The 18,463-nt window shown below is 29.7% G+C and overlaps 1 protein-coding gene across 1 annotated transcript in view; it reads right to left on the minus strand.

Moving 5' to 3' along the window:
• The window catches only part of LOC129965832 (reversion-inducing cysteine-rich protein with Kazal motifs-like), a 128,650-nt gene that overhangs the window by 34,992 nt on the left and 75,195 nt on the right, over positions 1-18,463 (minus strand). Inside the window, exon 4 of the mRNA XM_056080047.1 lies at positions 1,248-1,284. Within this exon, the coding sequence (XP_055936022.1) occupies positions 1,248-1,284 (37 nt within the window). The remainder of the gene's footprint in view (positions 1-1,247; positions 1,285-18,463) is intronic.

Consider the following 18,463-nt stretch of genomic DNA (forward strand, 5'->3'; position numbering starts at 1 on the left):
TGAGCCTCGAGGCCTGAGTCTTGGATTCAAGATCTGATTCTACCGAAGGTTCACAAGGTATGTGAGGCTGGGATATGTTAAATCAAACATCGATGTTCAACTTCCTCAAAACGAAATTATATTAAACATACGGAGATATTTTATTGTCTTTTAAATTAATTTCGCCACACATAAAATTTGGATAATTTTCCGTTTAGACATTATTTTCGTAATTATTTTCCTTCTAATTAACAAAAACTACCAAATATTTTCCAAAGGGATGATTTATTTTGGAAATAACATATTTATTTATTTAAAAATCGCATCATCATGTGGGAATTTTATAACATACTAGGATTTGCGAAGAGATCATATGATTATAAATTAAATTCAAGCAAATTTTCTTCTTATAATATACATTCTTTTCTATTCTGTTACTGCAAGCACTATGTAATATGTTTGCAGAACCAATTTTGTTTCAAAATGGTGAACATGAAACGCGCATAAATTAAGATAATATGATAATATTATGCATATTAGAATTAATAATAATAATAAAATTCTTTTTGAAAGATCAGTTGGCAGCGCGGAACTTTATGCGCTCACTTCGTTTGCAGCCCCATTGTCTGATAATGATTATTACCCATTTTCAATACTTATGAATAAAAGTAAAGCATTTAAAGTAAAACATAAAAATTAAGAAATTCTGTTATTTTAAATACATTAATAAACACTGGCTAGAATTAGGTATTTTTAATTTCTTATTTGCGAAATATCAGGTCAAAATTGGTGACCCAAAATATTATGCTAACTATATAATCTTTTTTCCGGAAAGTTACCATATTTTTTGAATTGTAATGTAATTGATTATTACAGATGAATGTAATGAAATACATTTTTATACATCAAAAGTAAATAAATAAATTAGCAATAAATTTGGTCTCGACTTATCGGAATTTCATCTATTATGTTCATATTTATTTTTGGTACTGCTGTATTGTGGAAATAATTATTGTTACGTTTCATCAACCAAGATAAAAAAAAAAAAAGATGATAATAAATGAGAATCGCTGAGCTTAACATATAGCTCAATGTCAAGGTGAAAAACGTGGGAAGCAGCATAGTCCACCTGCACGGTAAGGACTTTGAGCGTCAAATATCCAATTACAAATGCCGTTTGTCAACTGCTCGGGACAAATCGGTCTAATTGAATAAAACCGGTACGGAGTTAATCAATGGAATACATGAATAAGCAATTCCAAACTCACCTTCTAACGTTTCGTTCATGCAGTTCCAGAAGGAAATCTGAAAAGAGAACAAATAAGTAATTAACATATGTAATTTGCTTTAGCTTTATCAGCGAGAGAGATCTCGGGAGATTCATGTTATGTTTTAATGCGCATAGCACTGATTAACAGGTGGTTGTTAAGCCAGAGAAAAAACAAAGATGAAAAATAAGAACACCTTCTCGATTAACTCCTCTTCTTTTCCGCGAACGAACCCGTTCTCCGGTTGGAACAAATAAATTACGGGCAAGTTCATTACACTGGGATTCGAGTCATGGGTGTGCCCAGAAATAATAGAATTGTTATACACCTTATCGGTAGATGCATTATTGAGCACTGCGGAATGCGGTTCAGATTAAAAGAATCCGCGGAAGTGGCTTTGGAAATGATATAAAAGAAATATTAGTTCAATGCAATTACATTTTTTTTTTTCTCGAAGAGATCAACTGATTAGAGGATGTCTGTCTTTAAGTCCTACGGTGATGGCGGAGAGCTAATAAATTTATATATATATTTTTTTTCCTCTGTCTCATGGATTACAAATATGTATAGTACGCAAGAAATATTAAATAGTTGTTTTTTTCCCGAAGAGATCGACTGATTAGAGGCCGTCTAACTTTAGTTTTACGGTCATGTTGAGAAGTTAATATTTACGTTTCTCGATGTAATAAATTACAAATAGGTATCTATTCCCAAAATTATTTAACGTAATTAACTATCTTCTGAGAATTCAATAACTTTTTACTTGCTAATAAAAATAAAATATAAAGTCAAATGAGAAAAATAAAAACAACTAGTTTAACAAAATATGAAACTAAAAATATAGTAAAAAGAATAATTAGTAAACCGGTATTTGTAAACAACGTCTGCTTTATCACAATTACTAATTGCTTTCTTGTAATAAATGAATTAGCTTAAAAAATTGAAATAGGCAATCGTCTGCGCCTCATTTAGCCATTGACAATTTTCCCGCTGTTTTTTAAATATATTTTATAGTATATATATATAATTAATAGAATTTTGAACAAAGGAGGAACAAATATTGATAACAAAATAATTAAATCTTTTTACTTTGAATGATGTAATTTACGAAATAAATTTATTTTTATAACAGACAAAAAATATATTTTGTTACCACATCATAAATAAAAGTTTAAAAAAAATTCTTTTTTTTTATTAATAAGATTGAATTTTTTTAGAAAATTAAAAAAAAAGAAGCTTTCTATTACAAAGATTTTAGATACTATAAAGTACCGTTTATTTGAGGTTAATTGACAAAGTAAGGTAACAAATCCTCTGAAATAAATTTTTTTTCACGTAATCATAGAGAGAAAGGCATTGGCACATATTATTTTTCTACATAGTGACTATAATTGTTGTAACATTTGCGTCATTCATAAACTAAGGTGTCTAAACCGCCATAGAAAAAATCAGGGTTCAGTTCGTAGAGATAATTAATGATGGCTTCCTGAAATACTTTGGTACTTAATTATTCTGATATGATTTCTTCGTTTCAGGTGTCAGATAATGCACCCGTGTTTCTCCATTTGTAATGACACAGTATAGGAAAGAAACTCCACCCGCTTGATATCGCATTAAATGCTGAAGAGATAATCCTTTTCGAATAACTTTGTTGTCTTCTGGAAGTGGCTGCGATACCCAGTGAGGACACATTTTCCAGTAGGACAGATTTTTGTGTCATCGACTTGAATCAGACTTCCGATATGACTCAAGTTTTTATTTGTGGTGAACGGCCCTTACCTTTACTCGTCTTGTATATTTGTTCTGTCTAGTTCAAATTCTAGTACCAAAATTACATCGTCATTGTTTCAACAATTGTGGTCAAATCTCACAGTTACTATTTTTCGGTCGTTACATTCACTCCATAAATTTCCACTAATTGGAAATGAATTTCAGTGGCGATACTTTCTTTAAACACAAAAACTTCAATCACTGAGCATGTATACGTCAATGCTGCTACTTCTATCCGAGACAGAGATTTCGGAGCACTACAGTGCAACTACTTCCATTATTTGTGGTGTTTGAATTTTTCGATCGTTTATTCTAATATGGAATTTAATTAATACGTGAAATTTTTGCACCCGTGATAATTCTTGTTACTTTTGTTTTATAAGCACCTACATACATTTTTCAAAAGACTAACTTAAAACGATGTATAAAAGAAAAGGGTCAAACTGTGTAATCAAAATGTTAATAATTCATAGAAATTTAATGCAAATTTATTTAAAAGTAGTAATTTTAAAGATAGTATATTACTATGTAGTGTAGAAAACAAAAATTAAATTCTTAAATGACACATTTATTTCTTTAAAAAATGATAAATATTATACTTTTATTACAGACTATTCACCTTTGGCAATCAGCTGGTTCGCCAAGGATATAAGTTATATTTAATGTCAATTAAATCGTTTAAATATAATTTCATGTCCATGATTCGTTAAAATGCCAGATATTAAAAGTGAGCAAGTTTAATTATCGTACATATGTTCTGTTTATTCAATACAGGAATTTTTCTTTTGGAGACCAGTCCAATGACACCAAAATGCTGTTAAAAACATGAATGTGCGATTCTCTATCGTCCAAATTTCGCAGTATTGTAATTTCCCTTTTTATCCGTCTCGTAAACTACACAGATATTAAATAAAATTCTTCTTCATTAGCTTTGAACAATAGAAAAAAAAATCACGGGATTCAATATTTGATGAAACAATGAAAATGATTAGAAATTCGAAGCAAAAGCAATTAATTTTTTGTTGGAAATAGGGCAAAAAATGTTTTTAAAAATTTCAGAAGTTCAAGAAATATTTGCACGATTATCAAATTAGAAACATTAAACAAACTCATTTAAAAAAAAAAATTACGATAACGTAAAAGTTATCTTTGGGCTGTAATACTTTCGGAAGTTATGGTTGGTGGTTGTGGGTTTTAGCGGCACAAGAGCCAATTTTTGGTTATACTGCGTCAGATATGTAGTTAAAAAAGTAATGGTGGGAAAACATCAAAACTTCTTAATTTTTAATTAATTAAAATAAAATAAATCTTCCAAAAATGAAAATTTTTACTTTCTTATATAAACCAAATTTGATAGGGCATCCTGGATAGGCATTCCCACTCTTTGCACTTGATTGAAAACTTGTTCTGATTTTCCTAAGATTTTTTTTAACTTCAATGAAACAATTCACATTTTAAGAAATTAACTGAATCTAAGACTCTAAAACTGAATTTTCGCAAAATTATCTTTCCTGTCTTTTACTATACACATACAAATATGAAAAATGTAAATAAATTAGTCTAAAGAAAAATAATAACAAAATTTATAATTTATGCTATTTTTTTTTTTTTCCTTTAGAAGGAAAATTTTATTTCTATGTGGAATTTTTCGCAGATGATATGTAAATATATATGAAGGAATCTATTATCTTCAGAAAACATTCAACAGTATGTTCAGCTTTAGAAAATTTAATTTTAGAAGTTCTAATCTAGAAAAGTTCTTAGATTAGTTCTTTACTTGTTTATCAAAGATTAAATACAATATGAAATAAATAAAAAAAATGTACATATTAAATAGAGAAATTGTGACAATTTGACTAATTAACTTCGTAAAAAGACATTTAATGAGTTATAGAAAATATTAAGGAATTAAATATTGTTTTACATTTAAAAAAATCACAAAAAATATCTTTAAAAGAACATTCAAAGAATAATAAAAGATGTTCTGCCTGAGTGCAAAAAATGCTTCCCTCAGATTAGAGCTTAATTTAAACATGTATTCCAATCATACATTGGAATAAAAAATAAATAAATACCACCGCATTCTTACAAAACATTTCAAACATTCTGAAAAGATAGCTTTTATCAGTGCCGTGCATTTTATTATTAATCAAAAGTACAACACTGATTTAAAAAGAAATCATAGGAGTTCGTAAAACTCATCTGTAAGATAATAAAACATGTATAGAAATGACAACAGGATTTTTAATTTGTTTTTCTTATCAACAGCAGAAGATATGTCAGCAGAACGTGCGCATCGTACCAATTCCGCAACGAGTCATTCTCATATTTATACTGATGAAACTGTCCGCTGACTTCCTTGTAACGACTTGCCCTACAACACGAATGACTCCAGATCGCGCATTTTATGAGGACGAACAAATGAAATTTCACAAGCTAAACGTAATGAATCGTTCAATTCCTTGAACGAGGTGACAATATCCGGCGTTTAAGTGTCACCAGTGCGCTCGTAATGTACGATGCACGGAAGGTCACGATTATTACTTCTTGAAAGGAACGATATTTTGGAAGCGTCACTTGGCTCGGAAGGAGACAATGCTCAGCTTTATTAAATGAGTGATGATACGACATTTTAGCAGGCGAGTTCCGGCCATTTCACAGTTGCGTGTTCAAAAATTAATAAGCAAACACTTATGTAGTATCGACTATGTGAGATTTCTTTCTCTCAAGGTCCGATAGAGTATAACATACGAAGAGTTTCTGAAGTAGAACTCGTCCGTTCAACTTAAGCCGAAGGAATTACTCAAAAGAATGTTTAGCCCTTCAAACTCGAGTATATGTTTATAAACTTTTTTATATATAAAATACAATATTTTATATTTCCTTCTCCACATAAAGAGCACTCCAAAAATGTAAGAACTAATTGAGCCGCGATTCCTGCGTTTCTCGTACCAGGAGGTACTACAACTATAATATTAAGTAAAGAGAATGTTAACCCGCTGCAATCGGAAAAGTAATTCGATGCATATTTATTCAGTTAAGACACTGACTTGTTCAATTTTTCGAAAAAAAAAATATATATAATTGTTTTAATTTATATATTCCCGAATTATTTTCTACATATTCTTACCATTTTGTAGGTATTTTTAACAATTAAAATTTAAAAAAATAAACAAATAAAACGTCAAAATGATGCATCGTCTTGAATGGTGAGTGAGAGTCACCATCCGAGTGTAAAGGGTTCTTAGCTAATTTAAAATAATTCACAGTAATTATTACAAATAATTACTGTAGTAGTTACTTTGAATGACAGAAAATTTTAACAACAAAGGAAAACTTCATATAGTAAGAACCGCTTCTTTTTAAGATGATTCTTGAAATACAAATTCATCAACGGACGAAAATCTGAACTTCCAAAGTAGTTAAAAAATTCATAGATGCCAGCTAGTAAACAAGCAGGTTTAAATCGCGCGCATTTGACTCAAGCCAGACTAGAAAATGTGTATATCGTGACAGAGCAAACGAAAAAATAAGATGGAATGTTTTTATTTTTTTAAAAAATCGGAAGTAGTTTCTTCTCGGCACTCTCTTTATACTTCTACTTAAGCAACAAACAGGTAATCACCCAATAATAGATTTATATCGAAATTTGATTTTTAATCAACAATTATAAAGTAAATACGGCACACTAACTTTCATTAACAGCCTTCATTCCATTTTTACTTTCTCGTATATTTAGTATAGAGTATAATAATCGTCCAAAAATTCGAACTCAAGATTTTGATGAATCTCCATATTTTAGACCTCTCTGAGTTCGAAAAACACATTTTAGGAAAATGTCCGTCCGTCAGTCAGTCAATCTGTCTGTCTGTGACAAAAAATAACTCAAAAACGGTTAGAGCTAGACGGTTAAAATTTAGTATATGGTCTTTACACCAAATTTGCAGATTTCTATCAAATTTTCAGTACAATCTGTTCAGAAACTGTCCGGTTCTTCGAATCTAACTTAACACGATAACTACAAACCGTAGAATAGATGAGATTTGATACACAGATTTAACATCTATATTGTGGACACCTATCAAATTTTGAGCTAAATACAACTACGGGTTCACTGTTTGTCGGTCTATACTTTCAAAAACATGTAAACGCGATAATTCAAAAGAGCATTGACTTGAATATATCAAATTCGGCACGGGCTTTTATGACTGCAATTGCAGTTCTGTGCCAAATATTTGCTTCAATCGGTTGAGAAAAAAACCTGTCTAAATCTTAAATTCTATTTTTGGATACTATTAGCGGGTGCCAGGGATGAATCGCCAAATAACTCTCCAAGGATGATACGGTAGATTTAATAAAAATGTTAAATTCACGCCAAAAGTTAATATTTAGCAACTATTGTACGCCGGTGCCATGCAAGGTGTTCTCTGGTATGGCAAGTTTATTAGAGAGTATGCGAGAAAGTTTTGGGGAGACCATTTCAGCTGGTTGATGGTTGCGTTCACGCAGAGTAAGTAAGCTCTTCGACAGATTTTCTTCAAAATTTAGCATCTATAGTTTTAATATTAAAAACTACAAGCCAATTTTTATCATTCTAGATTGCTATGTTTTTAGATTATCGTGTTTAAATGCATATGAATAGAAGGGCAGCTATTTTGACAGGTTTTATCTAAACTTTGATAGAAAAGTACAGCAAATACAAAGAAAATTTTATTATGAAAGCCTTTTTTTTTATAGAAATTGTGTTTACAAACTTAATCCATTTTTTTTTATTGGTGGGATCTTAAAGAAGTCTAATATGTCGGTTTTCATCAAATTCCTCGACCTTTCTATTCGTAATCGAATTTTTCTTCTTATATTTCGTCTACAAGAAAATTTTCTTTATGCTTCGTATATTTATGAAAAAAAATCATATCATTACATTATTGCTTCATGTAATGTAATTTTATTTAAATATTTAAATAAAATTACATTACATGAGGGGTTTTAAAACATTGCTTTTTGCTTACTATCTATGTCTAAAGAGAAAACATCAGTAAAATGAAAAAAAAAAATTATAATAATATTAAAACAATGCTTTATTTACACACATTTTAAAAACATTATAATGACGTAGACAAATGAAATCAATTTGTCTATGAAAATTATTAGTATGGAAATAGTGAAAAGAATAAAATTTCACCGAGCAATCTCAGAAGTAACAGAATAAATACTATTTGTAAGAATCAAGTTGCATATGTGAAGTCGACAATCTACGCCAAGGATATTAATTTTTCGATTTCATCTCTGCATAAATTACTATGATTTTTTCAGAATGTATGTATAAACTGTTCTTATTTCAATAAAATATTATTTCTGAATATTCTGCTTTGTAACAAATGTATGAAGAATACTTCTTAGAAAAATAAAATTCTTATAGCTTCCTTTTTATGAAATTAGAACAACATAATACAAACATATCTATTTAGTTGCCGAAGATCTGGTCTGGGGGAGTCCCCCCTCCCATGTAAAAAGGGATTGCGCAAGCGAGTGTGTGAGTGTTATCTTCATATGAGCTAGAAGGCAGACTTCTGCCCTCTGGTGCTCAGGGGTCTTTACCCTCAGAAGTTACGGCACAAACTCGGCTTAGAATTGCTGCCTTCGTCAGTGGGCTGTCTATGGCAAGTGCAATAAGTAACAACAATATTTGTATAGTTAAATAACCGACGAATAATTTTTTTACAATTACGAAATATAATTAGGAATTGCGTAGAATATTTCTGTCTCTTTTATTTTTATTTTATACGGAAAATCGCAGTAGCAAATAATACCGTGATAAATCGCTTACTTTCAAAAATATTGTAAGAAATTTATTCTTTATCAAGAAACTGTTTTTATATTTCAGGACAGTAGATTGATGTTGTGTGAAGAACTTTTAGAGACCATTATTCGTGGATTTCCATCCATATTTACAGAATTAACAGATACTGTGTTTTGGTAAGTGAAATACAGGTCAATTTTCGAGATGCATTTACCAAGCACGCTGAATTATTTTTCGTATTCAAAACAAACATTAAATTGACTATATAAATCCTTTTTTTAATTCTAAATTACGTCCAATTCAAATTTTCTAATTTTTACTTCTAAGCATGGTTACGATTACAGTTTTTCCTACATCTATTACAAACCTTTTTATTTATATTAAAAAAAAAAAAAAACGTGTTCTCTTTCAAAGGATGAATTTTACAAACGATGCATAAATTAGTAGCATGTATTTTGAACAAGCTATGTTGCTAAATCACACAGCTGGAATGGGAATCAAACTGAACCCGGATTTGACATTGATTCTATAAAACAACACTTTATTGCACATGTCCGGACAGATGTTAAAAGATTTATGCTCAGGTGTTTTCCTAGACATGACATTTTATTGGTTCGAGAAGTCGATCGAGTCACAAAATACGAGAGACCTGTCATTCACTTACATAACAGCAAAACATATATTTTAACAAAACAATGGATCGCTATCATTGATGTGGATACAAGAACAGCTTGAGGTATTGGCATTCTCGGTAGAAAGAGACACTGAATTCATGTTCCAGGCATTTTATGAAAGCTGAAATTAATCAAAAGATGATTTTTGATAATATATGGTGCAAGGGATAAAGATGTTGGAAAAACATATTCAGTCTAGTTCATTTCTTGCAGACAAAGAAACTTTTTTTTTTATTAAATGTGTAAACACATATTTTTCGTAAGAAAATGTAAAATATGTTATACATCGAGCATTTACAGCACAAAGTATCGCATCTTTCTAAATAATTAAACAAACGAGTAAACCAGTAACGAAATCGGTTTAAAATAACTTTAACAGAAGTTTTACAACCAAAAATATTAATGACAAGCCATCTTACGCGACTAGCAGGCATGTAGAGGATATTGGTTGCCTTTAATTTCAATTAAATCTTAAGTATAACTTGATGTACATAATTCCTTCCACAAAAAAATTTTAAGCATCCAGTTATGATTCGAAACATTATAATGCCAATAAAAGTTTAATTGTCCAGGCAATCTATTTCAAATTGCATGCTAACATTTGCGATAATATAAAATTTCGCTGTCTGATTTCTTATATAGACTGCACAGATAATTAACAGAACCCTTCTTATTTAGCATTTAAAAATGGAAGAAAATTACTTGGTTTAATATTTGTTAAATCAATGGGACTCACTTAGAGGTGCACATTCTTACTCTCCAAAGTGTAAATCTGAGCCAAATTTAATACCTCTGGATCAAACGGTCTGTCCTCTAAATCGCCAACATACGAATAAGCATTCTTTGTTATTCATGAAGTTTTCAATATTAAATCCACGGTAAGAATAAATTCAACAATAATTCAATGATACAAAACTGAATGAAACCCATTCCCTTCTTTCTCACAAGCACACCTTCACTCCCACCGAACTCTAATTGATAAGTATTAAAAATCACAAAAGCAGTAAAAATGAATATGAAATATATCACCAGAGATATTAATTTCTTATATGGAAAAAGCTCTTTATTTCTAAAATTAGTCTGAAAGATCCTTTTATATAATAAAAATTAATCAAATATTAATACGCAAATATTAATAAGTAAATAATTACGCAAATAATTTTGCTTTATGAGGTTTATAATAAGAAATTTAGAAAACCAGTAGTCATATGATTTGATCAAACTTTTCAGCATATGATTAATGTTTAGATGAATAAAGAATATTAAATCATATAGATTCTTAAAATCTTTTGTATTATTACAGGATAGGAATAGAACTATTGCTTAGCTAAATTTAAATACTACAAGCATTATAAGATCATAGTTGCATGTATAATTTACAGCAACTAGCAAGTGAAGTAAGAAGCCAACGAGCATTTATATAAATGTAATAGCTGGAATTATGAAAAATCACATAGAGCGCGTGAATTGGTAGTGGGACAAATGCGTACAACCATTTGCGTACGGATCATAAAAGGCCAATAAATCATGCGTAGCTCTTTGAAAAAAAGGGGGTAGGGAGTGATTAGTCTAGGTTTGCTAAAACGTATGTTTTTTGTTGGCAAGAGTATTTGGCGAGAAAATGTATTGATATTTTAACTACATTTTGATATTTAAACACAAGGAAAAAACTTTTGTCTCTATGTGTGTCTCTATTGGCTCTGTGTTTGTCTCTACTGGCTCTGTACACACCAGGTCGTCTGCCTATCAAATTTGGCAAATATATACTTTGGATGGTAGGAAAGTGATTTTGTGAATTTTTAATTAGAATTTTAATCAATCAAAAATTAAGAGAAATATTGACTTTTTTTCGTGATAACTTTCTAAAAATTTACAGTGAAAAATAGTTTTTATTTGCAAATCATATCAATTCTCTGCATTATTCATTCACAGTCAAAGTATGCTAAATATAGCTCTGAAATGAAAATCAATAAAGTTTAAAAGAAAATCTGAAACAGAAACACCTGAACTTAACTATTACCATCACAAGCGATTCCAATTGTTTTAAGATAAGTGGATTATTTAAATGTGCATTTCATCTAATTAATAACACACAAGTCAATAAGAGAATTTAACAGTTGATAAATTTGCTACTATTTGAAATTAAATCTGTTCAAAGCTTTTGATAAATCTGGTAATCAAATAAATAATTCCTATACACATGAAATAAATAACTTAAGAAGCCTGATATAGTTATAAAAATACATTTTATCTTATATTTAAAAATCTAGTATTCTCGTTTATATGAAAACTTTATCTTTTCATACGTAAATATAAACGGAAGATCTTGACTATAAAACATACATGCTATCTAAGATCTGTATTCTTTTTACAGAATAAAAATATGCAAGGACTGATAAACCAATAAAATGAATGTTGTTTTAAAAATTTTAAGATAATTTACATTAAAGATAACATTTTTTGTATTAATATTTTTAAATGCACTGAATTGCATATTTCTTTCTCCCAAATATACGTGTGTTAAATTTAGTATCTCTACATCCAATGGTCGATATTTTAAATAGATTGATAGACGCATATATATGCATTCATTTTTATTCCTGGAAGAAAATCTAATTTTGTTAATTAAAACTTGTAGATTAAAGTCTGAATATTCCACACTTTAATTTTTGAATAATCTTAAACGAAAAATTTGGAAATACCTGTGAAATTTAAAGTATATACTTCCGTGTTTAAAGTCAAATTTTTCCATTCCCTCTCCTCCCCCCCCCTCCTTTGTGTGTGTGCGCGCGTATGTTATCAGGTATTTTGTTATTTAAGTTCCAAAATCAGTCCTTATTTTATTTTATGAATTAAAAATAAAATTCGGGATATTTTAATGGAACATTACAACTGAAAATGGAATAATAATAATGAAGAATAAAAATTAAATTAAAATCAAATAAAAAAATTTGGAGAGAAAAAGAGCTTTGAGATTTGCATTATCTCAGGGCCCCTGGAAGGTTTAAAACGGCCATGAATTCTTCTGAAATAAGAAATAATTACATTGATTAAAATATGGAAAAAACGCATAGCTAATCAGTAAACATTTCAATTAAGGTGTAGATGTATATTTTTGAAGAGTGTATTACCAGAACTTCATTCAAAACTATTTTTAATGATTTATTGTAAATATAAGAACTATCCTCAATAAAATTAAAGTTACTGAAGAACATATACTACATATATTAATGTAAAATTCATTTTTCTTAATTCTATTTTATTTTTTAACAGTAGATTTGGATTATGGTTTAATAAATAGTGCAACTAGAAGAAAATTAAATTTGAATTCAGCTAATATCTCCTACAAATTTTTGCAGATACAAATGATCAGTTAGCAAAATATTAATATACTTCTGATTTAGTAAGTTGCTTATTTTATGCACCGTATACTTACAATATTTCATATACAAAATGCAAAGTCATACAATGAACAAATAATTTATCTTTATCAGAGTACAGATTTAAAAAAAAATGTAACAATTTTTAAATTATATCTACGATGACAAACAGAAAATTTAAAATTTGTAATGGCTTTCTACTCTGGAAACTGATTTTTTTTAAAAATTGATATAGCATGGAAACTTAACATCCGTAATTGGAAGTTTTTCTTACTACTTGCAAAAGCAATTCTTGAAATTCCGTAAGTTTTCCCTCCTTACAAATCATTCCAATACCACTAACCCCATTTAATTGTACTTCAAATTTAAGAAACAAATTTTTAAGTGCCTATATTTAAATAACATATTTTAATTTTCGAAATTATTGAATTAAATAAACGAATGAAGAAGAAATAAATCAAAAATTAATGAAACGCAAACTCTTTCGTTTAATGCAAAACGTTATATTTATGTGTAAAGTAATGCATTTATATCTGAAATCTAGAAGAAATGATTATTATTTCGAAGTGGGTACACTATTTATATGAGCAGAAATATTATTCCTCAATGTTTTTATTTTACATTTTTAAATAAATACATTGAAAAGCAATCCATCTTTCATAAAAAGCAAAGTGGAAATTACTCCTATAGTATTAAAACGCATGAAATTATATTAATGAACGTATCGTTAAGTATTCGAAATTGTGTCAAACATCATGCTAACTCTCGCCAAATATGATACTTTTAGATAACGTTTAAGATGTTGTAACCTCTTCTAGAACTGGCCCTTATCAGTAACACAACCGCATTGTAAACGAGACAATTGATTGACAGTTTTATGATTCGTACGCAAAGTGTATTGTACGCAAAAGTCATACAACCGCGTGAATTATATGTAACTACAACATCGGTAAAGGTTATATTATTTTGCAGAATCCATACAACTGCATTCGTTCAGCAATTCGGGCTGAAATAGGGTACATAATGTTCAATCAAGGTTTCTAATTCATTGGCCAGATTATCTATATATTTTTAAAGATTTACAAATTAAGCATATTAAAAATATATACGTAATTTTTACATATTAAATTAAATGCAAGATATCTTATATGGTGCTAAAATTTGTTAAAAGAAATTGCAATGTCTCTCAGAACGCACTTCCGGAAAATTTCTAACCAGAATAATTTTGAAATATTTAAACCAGAAATGGATATACTATAGGTAAGGTAGTAAAAATCTAAGACAAGATTGCAAATAGAAAATCTAGTTCAAAAGAGGAGATATTAAGGGAGGATCGAAATCCTCATTTCTTTAATTGCTAAAGATTATTATTCAAATTAAGCGAGTAATTACCTCATCATGATTGAAAGTTTTCAAATAATTAGAAATTATTTGAAAAATGCAATGCTTTAGATATAATGAGGCGATAACTCTACTATATGAAAAAAATATAGAATATATGTTAAATTCTAAAATTTCTAGCACACCTAAAAAATATGGCAATCTCGAGGTAGATTTAGTTTAGTTTAATTACACTACTATTCCGTTTGGAAGCAATATCTGCGCTAATTTGGGACGAACTTCTTAATTTAGGACCCGATCAGATGATGAGGTCAATGCCTGAGGGGGAACTCTCAACCAAATTTCTGCATCACACCAACGGGAAGATGTTTGGACCACGACATCAGATTTTGCGTGCACTAGGTCCACATATACTACGAATCTTTAGTGATTCGAGTCCTGAATCTCAATGCTTCGAAGCCCAAACCTTACAATACTAAGACACTGTATGATTGAGGTAACACTTTAAAGAAATATCCGTTTTATATAAGAATATATCTACTTTTAAAGTAGGCAATAAGGAATTTATCTTCACGCTTGCTGATAAGTTTTTCTTTTTTTCTTTTCTATTCTATTCTGTTTCATTTCTTTTCAACCATTGGCAATTCTAATGAAGTAGATCACATAAATAAACTAAATCATACTAATTTTCTAGATCATTAAAATTCGATAAATCTATAGCATATAAATTCAACAAATCTAAAGTATAAAACTATATGCAATATTTTACGGACAATATATTTTCATTTATTTTTTTCTAGCGGCTTATAAATAAAATTTATTTAAAGTAGTTCAGTTATCCGATAATAAGGAAATAAATAAAACGAAGCAGTAATACGTAAACTTAGAAGAATCATTTATGTAGTTTTCTTTTTTAATGAGAATTTTATTATAAGAATGGAAGATATATATAATTTACAGCTAATTATTGATAATTCTATCACATAATTTTAAAAAATTCTATTATAACTATTTTTTATTTAAAGAATTAAATAGAGACGCTTGAAATTAAACGCATTTCTGAATCCCACGGAGTAGAAAAATGCCAACAACAAATCCGCAAGGACAAGAACGTGTTATAACAGAAACAAAACACATCCTTGAACCTGACATATGAGTTAGGTTCTTCTTTTTCCGATGCAAGTTGAATTCGAGCTAATTTAACTGTGCCAAGAATTTTCCTTGGCTACGTGTCAGTTTTTTTTTTTTTTTTTTAATTCTCTCGCCAAGTGTAAGGTCATTGTTCGTTAATACGTGTGTTTAGTTGGAGAGATTAGAATCAACCGACGATTTTGATGCAGAAATGGAAAGCCGTAAGGAAAATTAAAATTAATAAAACCAAGCGAGCAAATTATTTCGGTAAATAACACTGGAGATGAATGCTAATTTAACACTTAATGTTACTAGCCTAAGGAATGAAAGCATCAAATTGAAACAAACCATAATTGCAGCGAAAAGGACGCAATTAAGGTTTGCGAGAATCAAAAGAAATTTAAAAAGGAAAAAAAAAAAAAAAATGGTAACTTAATTTTCTTTCTTACGGTGTGAGAGATTTATAACGAAAGCCCGGAAATAATAAATAAAATTTATGTTAAAAAATTACAAAGAATTATGACAATATGAAAATCGGATACTACAATCTTTATATTTTCTTCTGTAAGTTGTTAGGAAATTTTTGTTCTCTCCCAAAGATACTTAAATAAATTTTTCTTGAAAAAATTACCAATCGTTCATGTTCAATCGATTAGATTAATATTATTATTCTATTAGATTACTACAGAGATTAATCTTGGTTCATGACACATGTTTGTGATAGAAAATTTATAAATGTAATCAACATTTTTAGCAGCATATTTACCGCGTTCACAGGCAGACAGATATCAGTCTGTCTTTGAACACTGTAACTTAAAAACGAAAAGAACTACATGGATGAAAGTAGGTAGGTGATATATTTACATTAAAATTGTAGAAATACATCGAATTGAATCCTGTTTTCTCATGTGCCCTAGAAACTCAAAAGTATTCCATTTTTATACATCAATTTTTATTTGTGTATCAAATTTTTGATTTGCTTACTCCATTGGTTAACAACTTGTCCATTTATTTGTGCGATAACTCAAAAACACAAGCCAGATTTGACAAGTTTTAGAATGCAGGTTAACACTAAATTTATACATTTGTTTCTCAAATTAATGAACCAAATTGAGGAGATACAAATTGTATATATTTTTTTTTCATTACATTACGAAGCTAAAAATAAAAGCGCTATTTTATGTTAGTAGTACAAGAGAAAGTTCACAGGAAAACGATGCTCATACCTCTGAGGAGAGAAGAAAAGGGAAAAAAATTAGAAGTTTGTGACATTCAATCCTTTTTTTTCTTATACCAATAAAATACATTGTTAGGATATATCAAGAATTTGCCGACAAAAAAAGCTCGAAATATGTTTCGCTGTGTTAAATATTTTGTGCCACGTAGGCTAGTAAGCCTCCTAATGTTAAGAAGATATTCATACTGTACTGCATCATCCGTATAATCTGAGTTCCGCTATATCAACAAATTCAAGAATTATAACTAAACCAGTTATTTCAATTCAATCAAGTAGAAAATGGCCCTTTATTACTAATTATCTGTGACACCGAGTTACGCTCATCGTGTTTTTTCCTGAAAAAATATTTAGATACTAATCACAAACTGATTACATATGAATATTTTTCCATCTTACCTCATCTCACATCCATCAGCGCCATCTCACAAAATTTTCAGGTACCAGCAGGTTATTATCCAATGGCAATAATGCAAGTGCCACAAAAATTTACGAGATGGCGCTATATGACATTATAAGCACGAGAGCAGATAAAAAAAGGTTCTATTAGTTAGTTATAAAAATAATTGTATGTAAAATCGCGGCCTTTTTATAGTTTTTTCAGGAAAGACACTATATAGATAAACATAAAAAGCAAAACCTTATCTAAATATAAAATGTGATCCAAATAGAGTCGTTTCCGAGATATACGAAATAAATAAATAAATGTATAAGAATTGCTCGTTTAAAGATACGAAATGTACATGCATTCTGTTGAAAAAAACATCTAAACCCAATTCATTGTTTATAATTGAATGTCAGATGAGAACTCTGAAGAATGTTGTGCTTTCTTAATATTCCGCGTCTCACCATATCCGCAATTCCAGATATTTCCCCCTTTATACAACGAAAGCGTTTTAAGAATTTGGAAACGTCACTGAAAAAGAAGCACATGATTTTAAACACGTTTATCTAAATATAAAGCTCTGTTATGCCATAACATCTATATTCATGTCATTCTGCGCACACAAAACGCAAGAAAGTCTTCTCGAAAAGAAAGTAATCAGTTGTTCACTTACGTCGGAAGCTCCAATGGCTTGATACATATTCGTTTACTCATATGAATGAAATGACTGTCTCTTCTATGCATCTATTTATAAAATTGTCATTTCTTTGAAGAAAGAAGAAATCTAGTCGAGTTTCCTCAAAACTTGATAGTTTTTTTCCCCTTTTTGCCTGAATCAAGACGAGTTGAGAAAGCAGCTGTCCCGACACGGAGGGACGCTTTTCTAAAATTAGCTACCACCTTCATCGCTGTCTTTGTGCCCGACACACAAATGACAAATGCTGCCCGTGCAACAAAACCTCCCTACATGCCGGCGTACTCTAAAGGATCTAGTAAGACATTTGTCAAAAGGATCAGGGATTTAAAAATAAGCCCCAACGACACGAAATTCCTGGTATTGGATCATCAGGCTCGAATTGCTGATCTCACTGTAGTGGGAGGAATTTTGGAAAAGTTAGCTATTTCGCCAACTTAAGAGAATTCTTGTCACATGATTCAGCTATGTTGCGGCAACTCAGGAAAATAAACTTTCCATTCACTGATATCTGTATAAATTTCCTTTTTTGAAATATAGGGGTGGGATTTAATCAAATTTCATTTAGATGATAAATTCAACCAGTAGTTTGGGGGGGGGGGGAATCAAGCGAGAGATACTTCAGAAATCGCGTTTCATCTATAGCTTTGTCTCCAAATTAGAGCAATTAGTTAGTTAATCAAGTTAGTGATTTAAATGTTGAAACAATTTGAGCCGATTTAAAAAGTTTGGCTTAGTAGATCACAAAATGTAAGAAGTAAAAGTTCTTCCTTTCTTTTCTTCAAAAATAAATTTCCCAAACTCTCT

The sequence above is a fragment of the Argiope bruennichi genome, chromosome 4 (genome assembly GCF_947563725.1).
Source record: "Argiope bruennichi chromosome 4, qqArgBrue1.1, whole genome shotgun sequence".
In the NCBI taxonomy this organism is placed as follows: Eukaryota; Metazoa; Arthropoda; class Arachnida; order Araneae; family Araneidae; genus Argiope; species Argiope bruennichi.